Here is a 21,635-nt window from a genome sequence, read left to right on the forward strand (position 1 = left end):
GGCAAAGCCTGGACCAGAGTCTTAGAGCCCCCACTCCCCAAGGCCAGGCTCTGACCAAGTTTCCTGCAAACGTTCCCAACGATCCACCTTTTGGGCCAGTTCCAATGGTGGAAACTTTCCAGCCGGAGGAGGCCGCTTGTTTTGGAAAGTTCCTGGGGGAGCCGCCCCCGCCCGCCTGCCGAGTTCCCACGCTCCTTTATCACTGGGCGCTTAGAGGGGCTCAGTGCTTTGCAGGCCTAGCTCCTCCCAGCTGGCCGCCTCTGCCCTGCCCATCCGCTTCCCTCCCTTCCCCACAGAACAGTCTCTCCCCCTGCCCCCACTCCAGCGCGGCCCTATCAAGCCCTCCTGCTATAGGTGAGGACACCAAGGACTCGAGGACTCGCAGCCACCCCCGCTCCATGCGAGCCCTGTGGGGGTGGAGTGCCTGGTGGGTGCTGCTGCTCAGGAAGTGGGAGGAGGAGGGAGCCTGGGCTGGAGGAGCGTCTCGCGTTGAAATCCGAATCCTGACTTAGTCTTCTGCCTCAGTGTCCCGTGCCTCAGTTTCTCCAGAGACGCGCCCCCTGGTCCCCCCCACGCAAAGAATGAGCTTCCTAGCCTAGCTCCACCTCCTGCCTTGTGGTTGGGGCCTGGCTCACTTACAGCCTTAAAGTCCTCTTTTGTAAAATGGGGATAAGCGGCCGCGGGCCCTAAGTTAATCACGCGCGCCGAGCTAGGGCCGGGGCGGCGGGGGGGCGTGGGGGTGGGGGTGGGTGGCTGCGGCCCACGTGATTGCCGGGCCGGGGACCAGATAGCCGCGGAAGGTCCTGTTAGAAGGGCCTCGAACCCGAGCCCCACGGCCGGTGCACGCCCTCCCCAACGCAAGCGCCCCTCCTCCCCTGCGCGGGCGGAGCGAGGGGCGGGGCGGGGGTGGGGCCGCGGCTCTTTTCTCTGGAGTTCGCGCGCCCGGAGCTCTAGCTGTCCCCCGCTGTGCCAGCCGACTCCGCGCCGGTGAGTGCCGCCCCAGGAGGGGTGCAGGCTCCCCGGGGACCGAAGTCGGCTTGGCCCGGCCGGTTCTCGGGCCCCCTCTGACCTCCTGCCAACCCCGCGCCCCCAGCTCGTCGCGATGGAGGCCGCAACTGAGTTCGTGGTCGAGAGCCCCGACGTGGTCTACAGCCCCGAGGCCATCGAGGCGCAGTATGAGTACCGGACGACGTGCGTCAGCCGCGAGGGCGGCGTCCTCAAGGTAAGCGAGGGACCGACCGGGCGGGCCATGGGACTGGGGGAACCAGGGAGCCGGGAGGGAGCGGGAATTGCCCAACTTCTGCGACTCCCGCCCTGCAGTGAGGCGGGAGGGCCTCGCGGCTCACCGAGCTGCCCGCCCTCAGGTGCACCCCACGTCCACGCGCTTCACCTTCCGGACCGCCCGGCAGGTGCCCCGGCTCGGGGTCATGCTCGTCGGCTGGGGCGGGAACAACGGCTCCACGCTGACCGCTGCCGTGCTGGCCAACCGACTGCGCCTGTCCTGGCCCACGCGCACCGGCCGCAAGGTGGGGGGTCGGGCGAGGCTCGGTCGGAGAGAAGGCTTCGCAGGAATCCATGCGGAGGGGGAGGGGCTCTACGGAGGAGTGGGCCCGCAGTGGGCAGGGTTTCTGGCTGCGGGCTGACTCCAGGGAGGGGCTTCCGCGGGCGGGGTGGGGGGGAACTCCTCAGGGGTCTTGCAGGGGCGGAGCCTAAGGTGTGGGAGGGCTTCGGGGTGGGACCTCAGGAGCGGAGCGGCTTCCGCCCAGGCTTGGAGCGCCGAGGGGAGGTGCCCAAAAGTAGGGCGGGGCTTGAGGGTGCCGATAGGGGTCCTGGCCAGCTCGTGGCCCACGCCACGCCCACCCTTCACTCAGCCCCCTCTGCCCACCCCCCCAACCCAGGAGGCCAACTACTACGGCTCGCTGACGCAGGCGGGCACTGTTAGCCTGGGTCTGGACGCCGAGGGCCAGGAGGTGTTCGTGCCCTTCAAGTCGCTGCTGCCCATGGTGGCACCCGACGACCTCGTGTTCGACGGTGGGCGGGGCCCTGGGTCGGGGGTGGGGTGGGAGGCGGGGCCTAGAGGGGCCCAGGATTGGGGCCGGGCCGAGCTTGAGGGTCCCCCCCAGGCTGGGACATATCGTCGCTGAACCTGGCGGAGGCGATGCGGCGCGCGCAGGTACTGGATTGGGGGCTGCAGGAGCAACTGTGGCCGCACATGGAGGCCCTGCGCCCGCGGCCCTCCGTCTACATCCCCGAGTTCATCGCAGCTAACCAGAGTGCGCGCGCCGACAACGTAATCCCGGGCACGCGCGCGCAGCAGGTGCAGCCCCTCCCCGCGTCCGTTACCCCTGCCACTTGTCCTCCCTCCCCACCACCTGTTACCCCTCTTTTGTCTCCGTGCTTCCATCCCGAGGGTCCAGGTCCCACTTTGCGCTTGGGGAACTGAGTGGCCCAGGCCTCCAGAGTTCCGGGGAGCCTGTACAACCTCCTCCCCCTCCATGCCCCCCACCCCCCAGCTGGAGCAGATCCGTAGGGACATCCGCGACTTCCGGTCCAGCGCCGGGCTGGACAAAGTCATCGTGCTGTGGACAGCGAACACGGAGCGCTTCTGCGAAGTGGTCCCGGGCCTCAATGACACCGCTGAGAACCTGCTGCGCACCATCCAGGTGGGCGCGCCCAAGGGGTGGGGTAGGCTCAGGGCCAGCCCCCAAGGACTCCTGTGCTGACTGCTCGCTTCTGCCCGCAGCTGGGCCTGGAAGTGTCGCCCTCCACCCTCTTTGCCGTGGCCAGCATCTTGGAGGGCTGCGCCTTCCTCAATGGGTCCCCACAGAACACGCTGGTGCCTGGTGCCCTCGAGCTTGCATGGCAGCGCCGTGTCTTTGTGGGTGGAGACGACTTCAAGTCGGGGCAGACCAAGGTCAAGTCCGTGCTCGTGGACTTCCTTATTGGCTCTGGCCTCAAGGTGTGTGGGCCTGGGGGGCTGCTCAGCTCAGTATGGGGGGGGCGCGGACCCCGAGGGGTGGGCTTGTGTGCTGCGGGGCTTGCAGCTGCCGCGGGTCTCCTTGCCCCCGCAGACCATGTCCATCGTGAGCTACAACCACCTGGGCAACAACGACGGGCAGAACCTGTCGGCGCCGCCACAGTTCCGTTCCAAGGAGGTGTCGAAGAGCAGCGTGGTGGACGACATGGTGCACAGCAACCCAGTGCTCTACTCGCCGGGCGAAGAGCCCGACCACTGCGTGCGTGGGGCGCAGGCGCGGCAAGGGGTGGGAGGTGGGGTGGGGCAGTGCTCTCCACGGAGAAGGGCAGGGACCCGTGTGACCTCGTGCCGCCCCCCAGGTGGTCATCAAGTACGTTCCATACGTGGGCGACAGCAAGCGAGCCCTGGATGAGTACACATCGGAGCTGATGCTGGGCGGTACCAACACGCTGGTGCTGCACAACACGTGCGAGGTGTGGGGCAAGAGGGGGCAGGAGTGGGGCTGTCCACCAGCCCGGCCCACCTCCTGACCCGCTGGCCCCACAGGACTCGCTCCTGGCCACGCCCATCATGCTGGACCTGGCCCTGCTGACTGAACTGTGCCAGCGTGTGAGCTTCTGCACCGACATTGACCCGGAGCCGCAGAGCTTCCACCCGGTGCTGTCGCTGCTTGGCTTCCTCTTCAAGGCGCCGCTTGCGCCACCGGGCAGCCCAGTGGTCAACGCCCTCTTCCGCCAGCGCAGCTGCATCGAGAATATCCTCAGGTGTGCCCCGACCTTGGGGATCCCCACCTACGGCCCAGATGTCCACTGGCGGGGCTGTGCACAGGGCCTAGGGACTGCAGGGCAGTCTCAGGGTCTGGCCCTGCTGAGCCGTGACCATCTCTCAGGGCCTGCGTGGGGCTCCCGCCGCAGAACCACATGCTTCTGGAGCACAAGATGGAGCGCCCTGGCCTCAAGCAAGTTGGGCATGTGGCCACCGCCTGCCCCGTGCCTTGCAAGAAAGAATCAGCACCAACTGCCCCCAATGGCTGTACTGGTGACACCTATGGGCACTCACAGGCTGAGGCACCCCAGATGCCCACCACCTAAGGCCATGGCCATACAGCTCCCCTGTAACTCCTGCCCCCATTGCTCCTCAGCACCCGACCCTTCCAGGCCCCCTTAAGACAATAAAGCCAGTGCCACTATGAGCCACAGCTGTGGATTTTTGGTGCCTGTGACCTAACCCTAACGGCCCCCAATACCAGCCACATCTCCCTTTTCCACCAGCTGGACTTCTACCTACTCTTCCAAACTCTGCTGTCCCAACTCTCAGGGGGTTTCCAGAACCCCCGGGGGGAGGGGGGCTCTGCCTAACCACCACCCTTGAAGGTTAGGCTGAGCAGGCTGTGGCTGTTAAGCCAGAGTGAAGAAATCCGAGACCAGATGCCAAAAACCAAAATCGAGTTATGTTTATTGATGGGGCCCACCCCTGCTCTCCAGGGGAAAAGAAGTCCCCCAAGGAGCCCCCTGGACAAAACAGAAATGGCGGGAGGGGAAAGAACGTCTCTGAGGTCCTTGTGTTTTTTATAAAATGAGTCCTTCGCGCGGGGCCTCCCAGCCATCCAAGCCTTGACCGGGAGTCCAGTTGCCCGCGGTGTGACCTCAGACCCTCACCCTGCAGACCACCCGAGCCCCTGGACCTTGGCCCCGGGCAGGGGCGCTGGGCAGAAGCCGAGGTCGGCAGTGGGCAAGGGGCTGCGGCCCCATCACACGCTCATGGTCATCCCGGGGGAGTACTGCGGAAAGACGAGGGGGTGGCGCGCGGGGGCCGGCTCAGTTCCGGCCTAGGCTGGGACCCGCCCCCGGGGGGAAGGGGGGACAGGGCGGGATGGACGTGGGATGGAAAGGGACCAGGTGGCGATGCGTGGGGAGGCCGCCCTGGGCCGCGGGTCCCAGGGTTGGGGTGGGATGTGGGCGGGGCGGGGCGATAGGGCGGGCCTGGGGAGGGGAAGGCGGGAGGAAGGGAAGGATGCCGCGGCCGCCCCCCCACCTGGCCCGCCGCGGTCACGGTCTTGCTCTGGCCCCCCGGCCGCCCCGCCGGGGTCTGCCCGCCAGGCCCCTCCGGCCCGACGCCGCCGCGGGGGGGGAGTCGACGCAGTCGCTTACGCTTTCGCTCGGGAACGGGTGCAGGAAGGTCCCGGCGGCCGCCATCTCGCCGTCGTCCCGCGGGGTGCCCGGGGTGTTGCTCAGGCCGGCCACGGCGCCGGGGGAGCTCTGGGGGCGGCCGCGGTCAGAGCGGAACACCCCGCCACGCGGGCCAGGCCCCGACCGCCACGCGGCCCAACCAGGACTAGGCCTCTCCACGGGGGCCGACCCCGCAGCCCCGCCCCCCACCCCCCGCGGGAGCGCGGCCCTCTCACCTTCGGCAACCCGTCCAGATCGCCCGAGCCTGTGGACCGACAGACGGCGGTGACGCGGCTCAGACGCGCCTGCGCCGCCGCCAAGCCGGCTCCACCGACCCCTTTCCGAACTTCCCCGGCGGCCGCGCCCCCTTCCTCGGCCCAGCCCACTGGGGCACCGCCGGGGGTCCCGGGCGGAGGGCCCAGATCGGGGGTGGTGGGTCAGTGCCGGCGGCCGGGCGTCCCCACGGTTTAGTTACTGGACCCTGCCCGCAGCGCAGCCCCAGTCACTGAGCCCAGAGAAGCTCGGAGCGCGCCCCCAACGCCGGTTGAGCACAGAGGCGGAGGGGCTGAAGGGGGCCGCCAGGGGGCGCACGAGGCTCGCGAAGCAGCGGGGCGGGGGCGTGTGTGTGGGTGTCTGTGTGTCCCGGGACTCCGCCCACTCACCCAGGGATCCGTTTACATGGTGAGGCTCCATCGCACTCATGGCGGCCATGGGGGCCTCCGGACCAGGGCCAAGCGGGAACTGCAGGCAGAGGAGCAGCTTGGGCCTCGGGCCACCACCTCTCCGCCCCCACCCCGACCCCCGCAAGCCCCAGCTCACATTAGCCCTGCCGGCGCCTGGCCCGATGGGGTTCATGATGGTGTACATGTTCTCACTGGAGTTGGTGGAGTCTGAGGCAGCACGTGAGGGGGCGGGGTGTGAGAGGGCCTCACCCAAACACACCCCTCCCTATGCCCCGCCCAGGCTGTAGTACCTCCAGGGCTGGGCATGATGGGTGTTCCAGGGGGCCCACCTCCTCCTGGGGGTCCCTGCACACAGAGGGAGACACAGAAGGTGAGAAAAGCCCTCCAACTGCCACCCCACAACCCCTGCCCCCAGGTCGGGTGTCCCAGCTTCGGCATCACTCACCGTGTAGCTGCCAGGGGAGGAGGAGGAGTAGGGGATCTGGGGAGATAGGCAGCTGTGAGCAGTCCGCTCACTCTTACCAACTCGCACACTCCTAATCCCCCCCCACCCCCACCAACGCCATCCCGACACTCACCGAGTTGCCACTGGGGCTGGCCCATGGGCCACGCACTCCGGGTCCCCTAGAACAGACAGTGGTGGACCCTGGGTCTAAGCCAGGCGGTACACAACCCCCCAGCACACACTCCCTGACACCCCCAGCCTGCCCCACGTGCCCTCAAAGCAGCAGATGTTGGCCGAGAAGTAACCAAGCACAGATGCCAGGCCAGCCTTCAAATCCCAACCCCATCCATCACTCACTGGTCTTTGAGCCTGAGTTTCCCCACCCAGCAGTGGTGTAAACAGTATCGGGGCTCTTGTGCGGCTTCGGGGTCTGCCCCATCATACCCAGCCCATGAAGCTGGGTGGTGGCCCGCATGGGCACACTCCCGGGGGTTCCTGAGGGCCTTACATGTTCATGGTGGGCAAACCCGGGCCAGCAAGAGAGTTGGGTGGGGGCCGCATGCCACTTCCGTAGCTCTGTGAAGGTAAAGGGGCCGTGAGAGGGCAAGCCGAGAGAGGGCAGCCCCTGAAGCTCCCCTGTCGCCTGGGCCCAGCCCTTACCTGGGGCCCAACGCTGGTCATGCCCCGTGGAGGCGTCACCCTCTGCATCGGGCCCATGCTCGAATGACCTGGGGGCAGAAGGAAGAGGGCTCAGGCCGCGGCCGTTCCCCGGTGTGGACAGGCGTTGTGCTGGGGGTTGGGGGTGTTCCTGCACGGTGGACGGCGGGGAACTGGCTCTGGGATCCTGACGGGAGCCGGGGAGGCGGGGGACAGCAGCGGGAGCTTCCCTACTCACCCTGAGCACGTGGGGAGGGGTCCATGGCGCCAGGGAGGAGGGGCTGGGAGCCGGGTAGGCCCACGGGAGGCTGTGGAGGGGGAGTGGCAGCACTGAGTGTGGGTGCCCCCACCCCGGCCCAAGTCCTGCCCCCCTCCCCTCATCCCTCTCTCACCTGGCTCGGCATCCGCAGGGTGGGCCGAGGGCCCCCTGGGAACCGCGGTGACATGAAGGGCTGGAAGAGGTGGGCCGGGGATCAGCACCTCCCCCCACCTACTCAGCCCCCAAAGCTACCCGCTTCCTGCCGCACCCGGGCCCCCAGGCTGGACACTCCCCCTCCTCCAGGACAAGCCAGCAGACCTCAGCCAGCCGCGCCGGGGGCGTGGGAGCGCAGTGGGACGGGCCCAAGAGCCAGGGGGAAGGGTGTGCGTACTCGAGGGGGCCGGGCACCACAGGTCCTTACCGGAACCTGAGGCCCCATCATGGGGGCGTTGGGGTTGTGGGGGGAGGTTGGGAGCTGGGGGGGCCCTAGGAGGACAGAACCAGGTGGGCTGGGAGGAGCGAGGTCACCCGAAGTTCCACCGTTTCCTGTGGCTCAGCTGAGCCTGGCCAGGGAGGGGAGGGGACACCCGTGGAGGCAGGAGTGTGGGCCAACTAGCCCCATCTGCGGGACGTGGCGGGGGTGGGGTGGACCCTAAGGGGAAGGTCATGGGCAGGACCCGTGGTTCAGCGAGCCAAGCTGTGCGGGCCCCAGGCGCCCCGACACACACAGGCGCAGGCCTAGTGCAGAGACCCCGCCCCCTCCCGCAGCGGGGGCCCAGGCCAGAGGGCCCCTCCCTCACCGGCACTATCGAGGCCCGCAGGAGCATAGCCACCCCGTCATTGCCCCTGCCTGTCACCCTCCCACACAAGCCCACCCAGGGTCAGGAGACAGGGAGCCCCAGCCCCGGCTATACCTGGAAGAAGCCGGGTGCCATGGGGCCTGATGCCATTGCATCATTGGGAGCCATGCTCCCCATCACCGGGCTGGGGGCCGCTGCAGCGCTCTGCAGGGGTGGGGGAGATGGCAAGAGCCAAGTCAGGTCACTTCCTGTCCACGTGTTTCCTTCTCTCCTCAAGCAGCTGGCCCCACGGAACAAGGAACCCAAGCCATCCAACTACTCAGGCACGGGAGGATTTGCGGGGTGGGGGGCGGAGGGGGGAGGCGGCTCTAGGTGAGGGAAGAGCTGCGGCCCGTCCCCACCCTGGCTTAGCAACCAGATGTGCTGGGTGGCCCTCAGCAAGGGCTCTGCCTCCTTGCTGAACCTGTGACCCTGGAGGTGATCAGGGCCCAGCCTGGCTGAGCCCACAGCCCAGGTGATCAGGAACCTCAGCCCCTAATGTCCCCACCCTGAGGATTCCGGGGGTCTGAAAATGCCATCCACCCAGGACTCCAGTGCGTGCCACATCCTTCTAGCACAGGCTTGTTCTTTTGGTCTGAATCTAACTTCAGATGGGCGGGGGCACAGTCCCCCACTCCCAGCCCAAGCCAACCAGCCCTGATTCCTCCTGCCTGGCAATGCAGCTTAGCTGGGCCCCCAAGACACCTCAAACCAACAGACAGAAAAATCAATAGACAGCTTCAAGATGAACCTCCCTCCCAGAGGGCTCCTCCTTGGAGCTACTGTACAGACCACTCCCCCTCCTCCTCCTCCAGGAAGGAGGGGAAGGAAGAGCAGAACTCTGCAGTGGGGTCTCCAGACCCCCAACCTCTCTTCAGATGGAGGAGGGGAGAAGCCCGGGTGCCTGAGAGGGGAGTTCCCATGTCTGCCAAGGGTGGAGATGCTGGTGGCAGGCCCAGAGTTGGCAGGGGGACAGGCTGACAGGCCACTTCCTCTGGTCGGTTCCAAGTCCCAGGCTTGTCTGCCTTTGGGGCCCTCAGAGCAGGGGGAAAGGGGGAGATAGAGGCCTAGTCTTTAGGGCAGAGGAGACACAGCAAAAGGACAGGGAAGGGGGAAGACACTGCAGGCACTGAGTAGAGCACTTCTCTTTAAGGCCCCTTAACTCTTGTCTCTGCATCATCTGCCCTCCCCCCTCCGCCTCCAGGCCCCAAAAGGAAGAGGCTGGTCTGTCTGGGTCACTGCTGTCCCTGCAGCTGGCACAAGCCAGCACACAGGGCCACTCAGGAATTTGTGGAACTGCAGCCATTTGGGTTCCGAAGAGTTAAGCACTTAGCCCATGGTCACACAGCGCACCCTGCCCTACAGGAGTGGGGAAAGGGGCTCCTCGTCTGGGTCGGAGCAGGGGCCCTGGAGTTACACCCTTCCCTTTGTGGACTGACACCTGCCCCCTTCTTGCTCTTTCTCAAAGGTCAGCCTCTAATGGATTTCTACCCAGGCCCAAGCTGGGAGGGTAACAGTGAGAGCACTCCCAGGGCCCAGCACAAATCTTTGAAAACCCAAGCGACCCCGGGGGTGGGGGGCGGGGAACGAAGCTCTCAGCCCCTCTCCAAAATGCTGGGTCACCCCTGCCCTCCACCTCGCCCTCTCCCACAAACACAACACGATGGCTTAGAGCAGCTACTCTCGCTGGCGCCGGCCTCAGTGGCTGGAGGCAAACAGCTCTGAGCCCTGGGTCTGTCCACCCCTCCCCAACCCTTACGGAGGGCAGGAGGGCAGCCCCCCTTTTGAGCCACAGCAGGCGCCAGAGCATTTCCTGGTTGGGGAGGGTGGTGGTGCGGGTGGCTGCCGCTCCAGACTGTGAGGTGTGGGGGCGGGGAGAAGATGGGGCTCCCCAACTCTAAGCCTTGAAGGGTTAATCCAGGGTGGGGGGGTAGGGCCCACCCTCCCGGTCGGGTGACCTGAGCTGGACCCCCCAAGTCAATCAACCACCCCCGGAGGCGCCAGCCTGGCCTGCGTTGCCATAACAACAGGCTGGGCGCGCTCGCGTTTCCTGGAGACGCCGAGGTTGGCCCCCAGCCGGGAGGCTCTGACTGAGCCCCCTCAGGGGGCGGAGGGCGGGAGGAGGGAGCCCCGACTGCGAGGGAGAGGCGGCAGGACGCCCCTTCACCCCACCCCCAGTAAGTGCGGAGGTGGGGCAGAACGTGTAGCTGGCTTCAGTCTGCTGACACAGGGACCCTGTCACCCCAGGGACGGGGCGCCACCCCCCTCCCCTGACGCGCCCCGCTGCCATGGTAACCAGCAGCGCGCCCCAGGAAGCGCTCTCATTCCGCTGGGAGACCGCGCTCTCCCCTCCCCGGAGGCGCCAGGCTCGGGGCGGGACGAAGGCAGGCGCGGAGAGGGGAGGTCTACGCAGCCCGGGAGGGGAAACAGAGCTCAAGAGGCCCGGGAGAGGCAAAGGGAGGAGCTGGGGGCTACACTGGGGAGAGAGAGCCGGGCCCACGCGGAGTCACGCACGCACACAGCTCCACACACTTCTGTTACCCCAGTTCTGGCGGGAGCACAACATGAATAGTGGGACCTGATGGGGGTGAACAGCAGCGACCTCGGCTCCCATAAATGCGCATACAGCGTGCATGGGGCATCTTCAGGGACATGGTGAACCCCAGCCTTCTCGGGCTGCACCCTGGCCCTGCAGAGGCCTGCACGCCTCCACAGGGGGACCTCTCTGTTGCGAGGCCGTGCGTGGTGTGGGACCCAGACTAACCGCAGAGGGCGGGGAACAGCCGGGCCCTGAGGGGCACAGCAGAGCAGAGGGCACAGGATGTGAAGGCGCCCGCTGTGGGAAGAGTGGTTGCAAGGGAGGGGGGAGGGCAGGGGGAACCTCTCTCAGGGGCCAGGTGGCCAATCCCCACGGGCCAGGGTGAAGAAGTTAAAGGCAGGGGGCTGCCATCTCCCCATGACAACAAGGTGCCGCCCGCCCCCTCACGTTACGCACCCTCCTCTAGGGACAGGCCTCTGACTCCCACTCAACTTGTACGAAACTGAGGCCAAAGACGTGAAGTCAGCAGCCCCAGTCGCAGAGCAAGGTTGGGAGATCTGCCAAGTGCTCGGCCTCTCCTGCTCCAGGGTGCACGGGCAGTTAGCCGTCCCCCAGCACCCCTGCCTGGGCCCCCACCCCAGAAGGCTTGGAAAGGCTGGGGTGGGAGGGGACAAGCAGTGGTGGCCGCCCATCTGGCCCCGCATACACGGAACTGGGCAGCCAGGGAGGCAGGAGCTGTGGTTCTGTCTACCTGGTTCCACATAGCGTTCACGTGAGGGGGAGCAAAGGAGGGGCTGGCCTCGGGAGGGTGTGGGGCTCATGGGGACCGTCAGGAGTTGGGTGCAGTGGGGGGGCAGAGGGACCCCACAGTAGCCATGATCTCAGGTCAAACCCCACAGCCCGGCCCACTAGCCCACCTGAGCCAGCTTCGGGCCATGCAGCCCCCCAAGGCTACAGGCCCCTGCTCACACCCGTGAGCCCTGGTCCCAGCCCCCAGGGCGGGGACTCACATAGTCCTGGAAGGCCTTGGCTTCACTCGAGTGCTCGCACGCCTCTCTGCGGTCGGGCGCTGCACAGTACAAGTCCCAGAACACGCTGTGGGCGGCAGGGGGGGACGATGGTTTCCCCACGCGCCCCCCCCCCGCCCCCCCATGTCCCCCCCACACCAGCCTTGCGCGCACCACCACCAGGAATGCAGGAAGCCCGGGGGCTCCCCCAGCGTAATGTTCTTCTCCCATCGGATCTGCAGGGGAGAGGGAAGGAAGGTGAGGGCTAACGGCCTGGCCCTGTCTGACCCCTTCCCCTCCCAAGAGGCAGCCCCAACCCAACCCCGGGGGCCCAGGAAACACCGGGGCAGGAAACCAGCAGATCAGAGCAAGGGAGCCAGGAGGGGGACAGCTTGGTGAGGAGAGGGACAGAGGAGTGGGAGGCAGATCCTCAGATGGATGGACAGACACCAGGATGCCAGCCCCGCCGCTCCGCAGCCCTCAGTTCCCAGGGCACAACCCCACCCCACCACGGAGACCTGATAAAAATGGGGTAGGGAGGACCCCAGGGTGTGGGTGCCAAGGAAGGGGCTGGCTGTGGGGGCCCTGCCTGGCCAAGCCAGCTTACCTCGGACAGAAAGGTCTGGGCTGACTTCTGGGCACCAACGTGCAGCAGGTACTCATACACGTACAGCGCCAACCTGCAGGCGGGAGGGGTGGGGGCCGGCTCAGGCTCTCAGGAGGTCCGGGCGGCCCCAAAGCTCCGCCCCGAGGGTCCCTGGGAGGGGCTTTAAGGTGAGGTACCTGCCCTCTGGTGGGAAGGTGGAGAAGGGCAGGGGCCCACAGTGAGCCCCTCATCGTACCTACCACCTACTGCCAGCCTCACTCACTTCCCTCTGCTGGTCCCCCCCTCGCCCCACCTCCCCCACCCCTCAGAAAAGATGGCCTCCTCACCAGTTGCTCAGCCTGACCAACTCCTACACATCCATCAACACACAGCCTGCAGGCCCCTCTTCTAGGCAGCTCTCCTAGCAGTCCCCAGCCCCCCACCTCCAGGCCAAATTCTGCTCAGTTCAACACCCCCTGATGGGCCAAGTCCTGGCCCCATCCTGCCAATGCTGAGATCTTATAGCAGCCTTGGCCCCAGGGAGTTCCTTTCCTTGGAGGAACAGCTCCTGGGCTTCACTCTAGATTGTGCTCTGGGTGGGGTCTCCCAGCAGGCACCCTGGGCCATGTGGCCAGGGCCCAGCACCTAACTCAATCCCAGCCTCGCCTGGAAGAAAAGGGGCTCTCTGACCCGAGGTCTTCCTCCTCCAGGTTTCCCTAGACCCCATCCTTTTCCTCAGGATCAGTTCCCATCCACCAGTGGTGGCTATGACATACCCATACCAGCCCCCCAAGGGGGAGTCTGGAGAAATGGGAGGTAGGGCCAGCAGTGCCACTCAGCTGCCACGGCACCGCCCTGTCCAAATGCCCACAGTGCCCAGTACCCCTGGACACACCAACTCGGCCACTGCCCGCCCCAAGAGCACAGGCCACGCTCCAACCAGCAACACCATCCATGGGCCCACACAGGGAGGCCGGACCATCCACATTGCCTTCCAGGCCTTTCCATCCTTGGCCTCCACCCCGCAATCTGTCTTCCACACCCGCCAGCAGAGGGATAATTCCCCACCCGCTAGGGTCACCCATTCCCCAGCCCCCACTCTACCAGTACCGGTCCCTCCGAGCACCTTCAGGGTCTTCCTACTACCCAGCCAGGCCCCAGGTGGACCGAGGGGAGTCTGGATCTAAGACCAGGGGCTCCCCAAGGGCCAGCCTGAGGCTGCTCTGGTGAAAGCTGTAGGCCCTTCCAGATGCCTCCCCGCTCAGCTGGCCTCCCTCCCCTGGCTGATGGCCCCATCCTGAAATAACCTTGCTTTGACTCATTCTCCTGCTTTCTCTCACCCTTCCCAGCCAGGCTGCTCAATCCTCACATCCCAGCCCCCTCTGCAGAGCACCCCCGCCCCCAGCTCCAGCTCAGACCTCACCAAGGCAGTTCTAGCCCTTCTGTCCCAGGCCCCACCCCACGGCTTCTGCCCTTGCCCTGGACCCTCTTCCTTCCTTCATCCATCCATCCGTCCTTTCAGTCATTCATTCAACAAACATTCACCTCCTTGAGCAGTGAACACACCAGGCCCTATCTCCCTGGAGGCTACCTGCTCGTGGGGAGAGACGGAGGAGCAAAAATACAAAGGAGGAGGTAAGTCATCTGGTGGGGTGGAAGGTAGTGTGTGCTACAGAAGTACAAGGGGGTACATCAGGGAGTCCAGGTGGGCAGCTGAACCAGGGCAAGGTATGTCCACAGCTCACATTACACCACGCGAGCTGTGACAGCCACCGGAGGGACAGAAACAGGGCACAGAGGGGTAGGATTTGTGGGGCTCACATAGTTCTGAGCATGGGTCTCCCCCAACACTGGCCAAGGTTCCTGCCTTGTCATCACACCCCTCTCGGCAGCACCTCCAGCCCGGGCGCCCCCAGGTTCCAACATCGCACCCCGGCAGTATCCAGCATCCACCCTTCTCCAGCCCAGTGGTCTTCCTCACCCCCCAGCCTCCAGGCTCACCTGTCCAACTCACTCCTGGGACCCCCCTCCCTTTCTAGAGGCTTCCTGAGCCTTCACGAGTGGACTGCATCTATCAGGCCCGAGTCCATCAGTGAAGAAATGAACATAAAAAGTCAGTGGGGCCAGAGGAGACACGAGCAGCCCCAGCCTGCTCACCAACGGACCCTCCAGGCAAATAGAGAGGTTTGAAGAGATCCAGCTGGCCCCCCACCACCTTGGGGGAACAGTGCAGGGAATGAGGTGCACAGAGACAGGGAGCAAGACAGAGTGGGGGGATCCAGGTAGGCTGCCCAGAAGGAAAGCGCAGCAGGGCAGGGGGAGCACATGGGGGGCTGCAGTCTGGCCCCACCCCCACCAAGGGCAGAAGCCTCTCCTCAGGGTTCAGGGAGCCTCCTGAAGAACATGTTGGCTCCCACTAAGGCCACCAAGGGCTCTATGCTGCCAGCCCATTAGGTCCCTCTCCATCACCTCTCACCCTTCACTGTCCAGGGGTGGCATCCGACCCAGGATGCAGGTCCCGGAGCCCACCACTGCCCGCTCTCCTCCCTCCTCCCGCCCTGCCCCAGCTCTCTCTTCTCCCTGGGTGGCCTCCCCTCCTGCTTTTATGTTGATGACTGACATGGTGCAGCTGCCCACAGGGTTCCTCCAGCCCGGCCTCCCCCTGGAACTCAGGGTCTGCCGTCCACTTGACATCTTAAAGGCCCAGCCCCACCCCAGCTTCTTCCTCTCCTTCCCGTCCTGTTCCCTGACCTGGGTGGTCTTGACTCACATAGGTGCGGCGCAAGTGTGAAGATCCACCTAGCTGTCCCCCAGAGATCACTACATTTATTGAATTTAGGGGGAAAACTTAAGGGAAAAGCACTCTCTCTCCTGATTCTGAGCCTTCTCCCTGCCTTCCTCAGCACACACTTGGTCCAGGCCACCACTATCACTTACCTGGATTTCAACAGGGCCCCTCCAGGGGCTGCTTCCTCCCCTCCCCACCAGCACTCCTCACTCAGACCCTCCAGTGCCTCCCACACACATTGGCCACTCTCTACCTCTCCACCCCAGGGCCTTTGCACAAGCCATTTCCCTGCCTGAGACACTTCTGCTAGAGACCCTCATGGCTCCAAAGTCACGGGGCAGAGGCTTCCCTATCACTTCTAACGGCAGCCCTGCTCCATTCTCCACTTGCCCCCCATCATATTTATCTCCATTTGACACAAGGCCCTCTGCTTACTGCCTGCAGCCCCCACTGGATGTAGCTTTGGGAGGGCGGGGACTTCGTCTCACTCCTGAGCTTACACAGCACTGGGCATCCTGGGCCCCCAGCCACTCCAATGAATGAACCAACCAACCCTGAACCCCCTCGCTCCTGGGATGTCCAGTAGGCACTTATGAATGTCAGCACTTACTTACTATTCTGATGTTAAGGATTTGGGGTTTTATCCCAAGAGCAAAGAGGAGCCAGAGAAGGTTTTCAGTTTTGCTTGATTTCTCTTATATGCTGGTACTTTAATTTTTATCAAGATCAAGTCTCAGAGACTGTGAGCAGCTTTGTTTTTAGTGAAAACTTCTGAAGCCTGGACATCTGGTCAGGTTGTTTCAGGACCTCCAGGGCCCGCCACTCAGGGAGGGCTTCTGGCTTGCAGGTCACTGTCTAGGCCCTGAGATGGGTTGTGGGAAAGGGCCTGGGCTCTGGATCCAAATCCTGGCCCCACCCCAGCCCTGGTCAGCAAATGACCTGCAGAATGAAGAGCCCACCCATCAGAGGGGCTCCCGATGCAAGAGGGCAGGAGATAGGAGGGAGTGTGGGGTGCACCGGGGGCCCTCCCTCCAGAAGGAACGGTGATCTGGAGGATACAGGGTGCCCGGACCTGGAGTACTCATGGGGAGAAGCTGCAGCTGCGCAGGGAAGGAGTGACAGAATGGGGTACGGGAGCCTCCCGGACTAAAACGCAGCTGTACTACCTGCATCATCAAGAATTACCATAATAACCAAGAATTAAGGTAAGAGGTGCTCCCTGCCCGGCTCCCCCTCCCCCTTTAAAGCCCCTGGAGGCACATACTGCTGGGGGCTGGGAGAAGCCCTCTCTACTCAAGGCCTTGTGTCACCCCCTCACCCCCATCTAATCCATCACCAGGTCCCACCGATGCCCCTAAGGGACTCTCCAGCCTACACATTTCCTCCCTCCCCTCCGCCACCCTCACGGCCAGGCCTTCAGCTCTTAAGAGCCAGGGTGGTGGCCACCCTCCTCACCGGCCTCCTGGCAGCCTCCACACTTGCCCCTTACAGCCTTTCTCCTACCCAGCAGCCAAAGTAACCGCCCCCACTAACAAATTCCATCCCAGCATTTGCCCCCCAGATACTGCCTCAAGACCTTCCCAGAAAGCTCCCCTGTGTCCACGGGCTCTGCTCAGCCTCCAGGACTCAGTTCGGGGGCTCCTTTCTCAAGAACCTCTTACCCATGCACCCCCCTCCAACAAGGATGCCCACCGGCATGGGCACCTGGAAGCCCAGCTAGGGATGGGACAGACACATGGTGAGTCCCTTGCCTGCTGGGATAATGAACAAACTACCTGAGGTGATGTGCCCACATCAGAACTAACCCTGGGGACTTTCCTGGTGATCCAGTGATAGAGAATATGCCTTCCAATGCAGGGGACGCGGGTTCCGTCCCTGGTCAGGGAACTAAGATCCCACATGCTGCTGGGCAACTAGGCACGCGTGCCACAACTACTGAGCTCACGCGCCTCAATGAGAGAGCCCGCGTGCTGCAACCTACAGAGCCCACGCGCCACAATTACAGAGAGAAAACCCGCTGCCACAACTAAAGAGAAGCCCGCGTGCTGCAACAAAAGAATCTGCATGCCTCAACGAAGATCCCGTGTGCCACAACTAAGACCCAACGCAGTCAAAAATAAATAAAATAAATAAGTACTAAATAAATCTTAAAAACAAAACTAATCCTGGGAGAAAAACACAAGATGCCCAGTGACACTGACAGTGACCATCACTTACGGAACTATTCTAAACCCACGTGGCAGCACTTAAAGTGTTCAAGGATGTACACACACGATGCAAACATTTAGATTTCTCCCCTCAACTTAGGACAGCACACCCTTTGGGGCTGGAAGGGGGAAGGGATGCAAAGGGGACACAGGGGCCTTCAACTGTCCCTGTCACCTTCATCTTATTTAAAGAGACCTGAAACCAGTGACCGAATGCAAGCGCTAGTTAGTTCTGGGTGGGAAGTGATCTCGGGGTTTCCCTGTAGGTTGGAGTGTTCATCATTTACAGAAGGAGAGGCTGTGTCTTCCTGCAGGCAGCCCACTCAGACCCCAGCCTCCCTCTCGCCCACCCTGCCATCCCTTCCCTGTATTCCCTGGACCCAGCAGTCACCACGGTTTGCTGTGAGCCCCCAAGAGCAGGGACCCACCATCTGTGCACCCAGCAGGCGCTAAGTCCATTTCTGGGACAGGCTAGCCCAGACCTAGTGCTGAGATGGGGAGCCAGAGGGGGCTCAGGACAGGGGCCCAAGAAGGAAAAAGGAGAAGGGCAGGAGGAGTCAGGAGGGTGAGATCAGGGAGGAAAAAACAGTCCCGGAGAGTCGAGCAGTGGAACCCCCTTCACCCCATTTCATGGAGGAGGAAACCAAGGCCCAGAGACAGGAAGTGGCGTGATCGGTGAATGCCTGTGAGGGGTGCTCTATCTGCAGCCTCTCCCCCAGTCCTCGTGAGAATCCTGCAAGGCCGGCTGTCCGCGTTTCAGAGGGGACTGAGGCTCAGAGTAACAAGCCCGCCTCTCTAGTGTATCAGCCCCAAGCATCTGAGAGCTCTCCTGTGCCCCAGAACCTGAGTCTTCAGCAGGGTCCTTCCTCTCCAGGGCCTGGCATCCCCCTCAGTGAAGTGGATGCCACCATCTGGTGTTTTCCAAACTTTCTTTAGCGGCAAAACCTCGTCTCCAAGCCAACGCTGCTACAGGACCCTCTAGACAAGAAATGGATGAGCGCAGGATGGCTCTGGCCAAGAAGTCAGATAATCCCCTCTTCTACCCCTAGCCAAGAGCCGAGGCCCGGTTCAAAGACTCAAAATCTCTCCTGGACTGTCTAGTGGGATTGAAACGCAACTCCAAACACCATCACCCCAGCTCAAACCTATTTCCTCCCTTCTCTTATCTCCATGGCCACCCCCTAAGCTGCCACCATTAGCTCTCTCCCAGATAACTGTGCCTGCCTCCCCCAGGTCTCCTGGCCCTCTACCCTCACGCGACCCCCAGTAAGCCCCACTCCACAAAGGAGCTGGAGTGTACTTTCGAACGAACACAAGCGTCACTGGCCCACACAGCACATCCCCGCCCTGGGCACTAGCCCCAGCTCTCTGGCCTGGCCTCGCCCTAGGGCCTTTGCACTTGCTGTGTCCTCAGCCATCAGCTCTTCCTCCAGGTTGCTGCACACCTGACACACCTCCTCACACTTCACTACCGCCCACTTCCCCATTTTGCTTTTTTCAGAGCATAGCTCCAGATCCTCCCATCAGCTTGCTGAGTAACTCACTTTCCTCCTAGCTAGGATGTGGGCTTCTTCAGGGCCAGGGCCTGGCTTCCCAACCACTACACCCCAAGACCCAGCCCAGCACATGTCTGAACAAGTGAACGATTCCCACTGGGGGAGTGGTAGCCCCAGAGCCCAGAAGCCAGGGTACAAGGATGGCTGGAGATGTGCCAAGATCCCCAGGAGTGGGGTGGCTACACACCCCCTGCTTCCAACCTGGGCAGGAGCCAGGTGCCAGTTTCAAAAAGTCTTCCTGCTTAATGGTGCTTGGAAATGGACCCCAACCTCATAACTGTGCAGACAGACAAGAGAGGTCTGGAAGGGCAGTCATCTGTCTAGCATCTTCTGGCCAGAAGAATCTCTTCTCCAAAATGACCCCGAGGCTGGGTAGAGAATGGACACTCATCCTTGGGTGGGGCGGGGGAGAGGTGGTGTCCCAAGGTCAGTCCAGGAAGAAAAGACAGGAGAGAGCCCGTATTCAGGGCTCCTTTTCACTGCCCAGACGTTCAATCCTCACTCCTGCTCTGGCCCTCAAAGAGAGTTATCATGAGACCTCTCCCCAGTAACCCAGCCTCCTAACTGCTCCAGCAGCTGGTTTCCCGCCCTAGGTGGCTTGACTTCTAGGATCCTGCAAATCAGCCATTGGCCATCAGACATCAGAAGCCTTCTCTTTTCCCTGGCACTTTAACAATATCGCAAACTGTTGGGTACCCTTGCTGTGAGACAGTCACACGTCCTAGCACCTTTCAAACACTCCCCAAACCTAAGAGACAGCACTGTTATTATGCCTGCATTTCTCAGGATAGGAAAATAAGCCTAAGAGGGAGTGCTCCCTCACCCAAAGCCACAGGGCAGGTAAGTGGCAGGGCCAGCAGGCAAGCCCAACAGCTCAGCTGCCTCCCCACCCCAAGAAGCTCTGAGCGCTCTCCGCCCCTCACTGCAGAGTCTGGGAGTTAGGAACCTGCCCCTCTACCAGCCTGAGACCATCTGCTACCCACGGCCCAGCGCCATGCCCAGAACAAGTGGGGGCCCCAGGACTGTGAGCCTGCGGCTTCCCCAAGGGCCCCACCCAGCTGCCCCAGGCCCGGCTGGACAGGTGGCCTTTCAGGGGTGGGGCCGGCGCCCCTCAAGCCCTTCTCGCGTCTCTCAAGCTTTCGGTAAGGAGCGGGGGAGGGGGGGGAGGGGGGAGGCGCCCAGAGCGGCCAGTCTCGCCTGTCCGGGAAACTTCCCCAGAGGATGGGGGAAGCGGCACGAATGGCGACTCCGCGCGCACACGCGTTCGCAACCTCCCACACCCAAGGCTCAGCCGTCGGGAAGGTCTCGCGACCCTCTAGAACCGCTCGAATCTCGCGCACCCCCGCAATTTCGCCCCCCTCGGGTCTCCCGGGTCCCTTCTACTCTCACGACCTCTCGAATCTCGCGCGTCCCCTCAAGTCTCGCGACCCCTTAAGCCCCTCACGCCCCTTGGGTCTAGCGAGCTCCCCCGTAGCTCGCGACCCTCCAGCTCCTCCGCTCTCGCGCGCCCCTCAAATCTCGCTCCTGCCCCGCACCCACGTGCCCCACGCGGTGCCCGCCGGCGTTAGGGCCACGGAAGCGGCGCGGCCACCGAGCCCCGCCCCCGTCTCCCACGGTCCCGGACCACCGACTCACTTCTCTCGTGCCTGGCTGTCGGAGGGCACGGCCGAGCCCTTGCCCCCCTTGGCGTACATGCTGCTCCGTGCCGCCGCCGCCGCCGCCGGGGCCCCACACCTGTCAGGCGGCGCCGCGGGCCGCGCTCCCGGTCGCCATAGCTACCCCGCGCCCCGGGCCTCACCGCCCCGAGCCCCGCGCGGGCATCGCGGGCATCGTCCGCGCGGGGGAGCTCCAGACGGCCGAGACGGCGGCGGCGGCAGCTCCAGCTTTGGCTCCGGCCGCGGGTTTTATTTTCTTCCTCTCTTCCCTCAGCGCGGGCTGTTCCGGGAAGCGCGCGCCCCCTCCTCCCGCCGCGCGCGCCCCCGCCCGCCACCTCCCCGTCGCCCGCGGGCGCCGCTCTTAAAGGGGCGATGGCGTGAGCGCGGGTGGGTCCCGCCGCCGGGACCGTGGGCCGGGCGCGCACGCGCAGTGCCCGCCGCGGGGGGAGGGGGCGCGGGGATACACATACTCGGTGCGACTGGGGACAGGCACCCGGGGGCACACAGCGGGACACAGCTGATCACGGCTACACACACACTTTCCAGATACACCCAAATTGTACACCCAAGAACACAGCCACACACTTAGTTGCGGCTACACTCTCTGACACAGGACTCTGCACACATAAGTCTCTATAGCTACTGTAACAACTACTGATAGCCCCGTAAAGCTACAGGCAGTCATACTGGGTGTATCGCCCCGCAGAGCTACCCACGCCCAGCACGGGTGGGAACCGCCACACACACAGTCTGCCCAGGGATACACTATCATACACGCAGGTATACACAGCTCAAATAGTGGCTGTTACAAAACATTGAAACACACTCGACGCTCACATACGCACACAGCCGCACAGAGACACGCATCGGCACCGCTATGCCACAGCTTCCAACAGCTGTGGAAAGAGCCCTCACCCTGGGGCACACCGTCGCAGTGTCCCGAGGGCTCCACACAGGGACCTGGGGTCTCATCGAACCACAGATGGCTCAGTCACACGCAACACACAGTCACACAACACGGATACATGCAACACAAAGACACCACACAGACAAGAAGCTCCTGGGGTACCCAGGCCACACCCTGGGAGCTACCCTGCATTGCCCCACAGTCACACTTCCGTGTCAATTGTGTGGGTGCTGGGTGACTTGACTGACTGCGTCATTCCCGCTGGCTCCGCCTCTCAGCCTGTGCTGCCAGCTGTAAATATTCCAACTTTAATAGCACCTTTGCAGGAGTCAGGGGTGCAGGCAGTGGGCACCCCATTCTCC

At 63.6% G+C, this 21,635-nt stretch overlaps 2 protein-coding genes across 12 annotated transcripts; one reads left to right on the top strand and one right to left on the bottom strand.

The window, feature by feature from the left end:
* The first annotated feature begins 351 nt into the window (after positions 1–351).
* ISYNA1 (inositol-3-phosphate synthase 1) lies at positions 352–4,169 on the top strand. Of its 2 annotated transcripts, none has more exons than XM_082622176.1 (11): positions 352–427; positions 1,094–1,222; positions 1,365–1,526; positions 1,899–2,031; positions 2,124–2,317; positions 2,514–2,663; positions 2,744–2,959; positions 3,072–3,236; positions 3,337–3,450; positions 3,524–3,741; positions 3,867–4,169. In XM_082622176.1, the coding sequence occupies exons 2-11, from the start codon at positions 1,103–1,105 to the stop codon at positions 4,066–4,068; spliced, it is 1,674 nt and encodes a 557-aa protein (XP_082478302.1). In that variant the 5' UTR covers positions 352–427; positions 1,094–1,102; the 3' UTR covers positions 4,069–4,169. The 2 variants fall into 2 exon arrangements, with proteins under 2 accessions (XP_082478302.1, XP_082478301.1); XM_082622175.1 differs by lacking the exon at positions 352–427 and adding an exon at positions 918–987.
* Positions 4,170–4,405: 236 nt separating this feature from the next.
* SSBP4 (single stranded DNA binding protein 4) lies at positions 4,406–21,391 on the bottom strand. Of its 10 annotated transcripts, XM_082622209.1 has the most exons (17): positions 20,347–20,939; positions 12,182–12,254; positions 11,749–11,810; positions 11,578–11,662; positions 8,104–8,193; positions 7,323–7,382; positions 7,169–7,238; positions 6,934–7,001; positions 6,782–6,849; positions 6,407–6,452; positions 6,274–6,309; positions 6,119–6,173; positions 5,965–6,035; positions 5,808–5,886; positions 5,382–5,410; positions 5,128–5,235; positions 4,406–4,757 (listed from the first exon to the last, which is right to left on the bottom strand). In XM_082622209.1, exons 1-17 carry the CDS (start codon positions 20,403–20,405, stop codon positions 4,728–4,730), a joined length of 1,089 nt encoding a protein of 362 aa, XP_082478335.1. In that variant the 5' UTR covers positions 20,406–20,939; the 3' UTR covers positions 4,406–4,727. The 10 variants fall into 10 exon arrangements, with proteins under 10 accessions (XP_082478335.1, XP_082478331.1, XP_082478330.1 ...); XM_082622205.1 differs by having other exon boundaries at positions 5,808–6,035; positions 20,347–20,953; XM_082622204.1 differs by having other exon boundaries at positions 6,782–7,001; positions 20,347–20,953.
* Positions 21,392–21,635: the final 244 nt, after the last annotated feature.

Source organism: Mesoplodon mirus (genome assembly GCF_964341445.2).
Source record: "Mesoplodon mirus genome assembly, chromosome: 5".
NCBI classification, from domain to species: Eukaryota; Metazoa; Chordata; class Mammalia; order Artiodactyla; family Ziphiidae; genus Mesoplodon; species Mesoplodon mirus.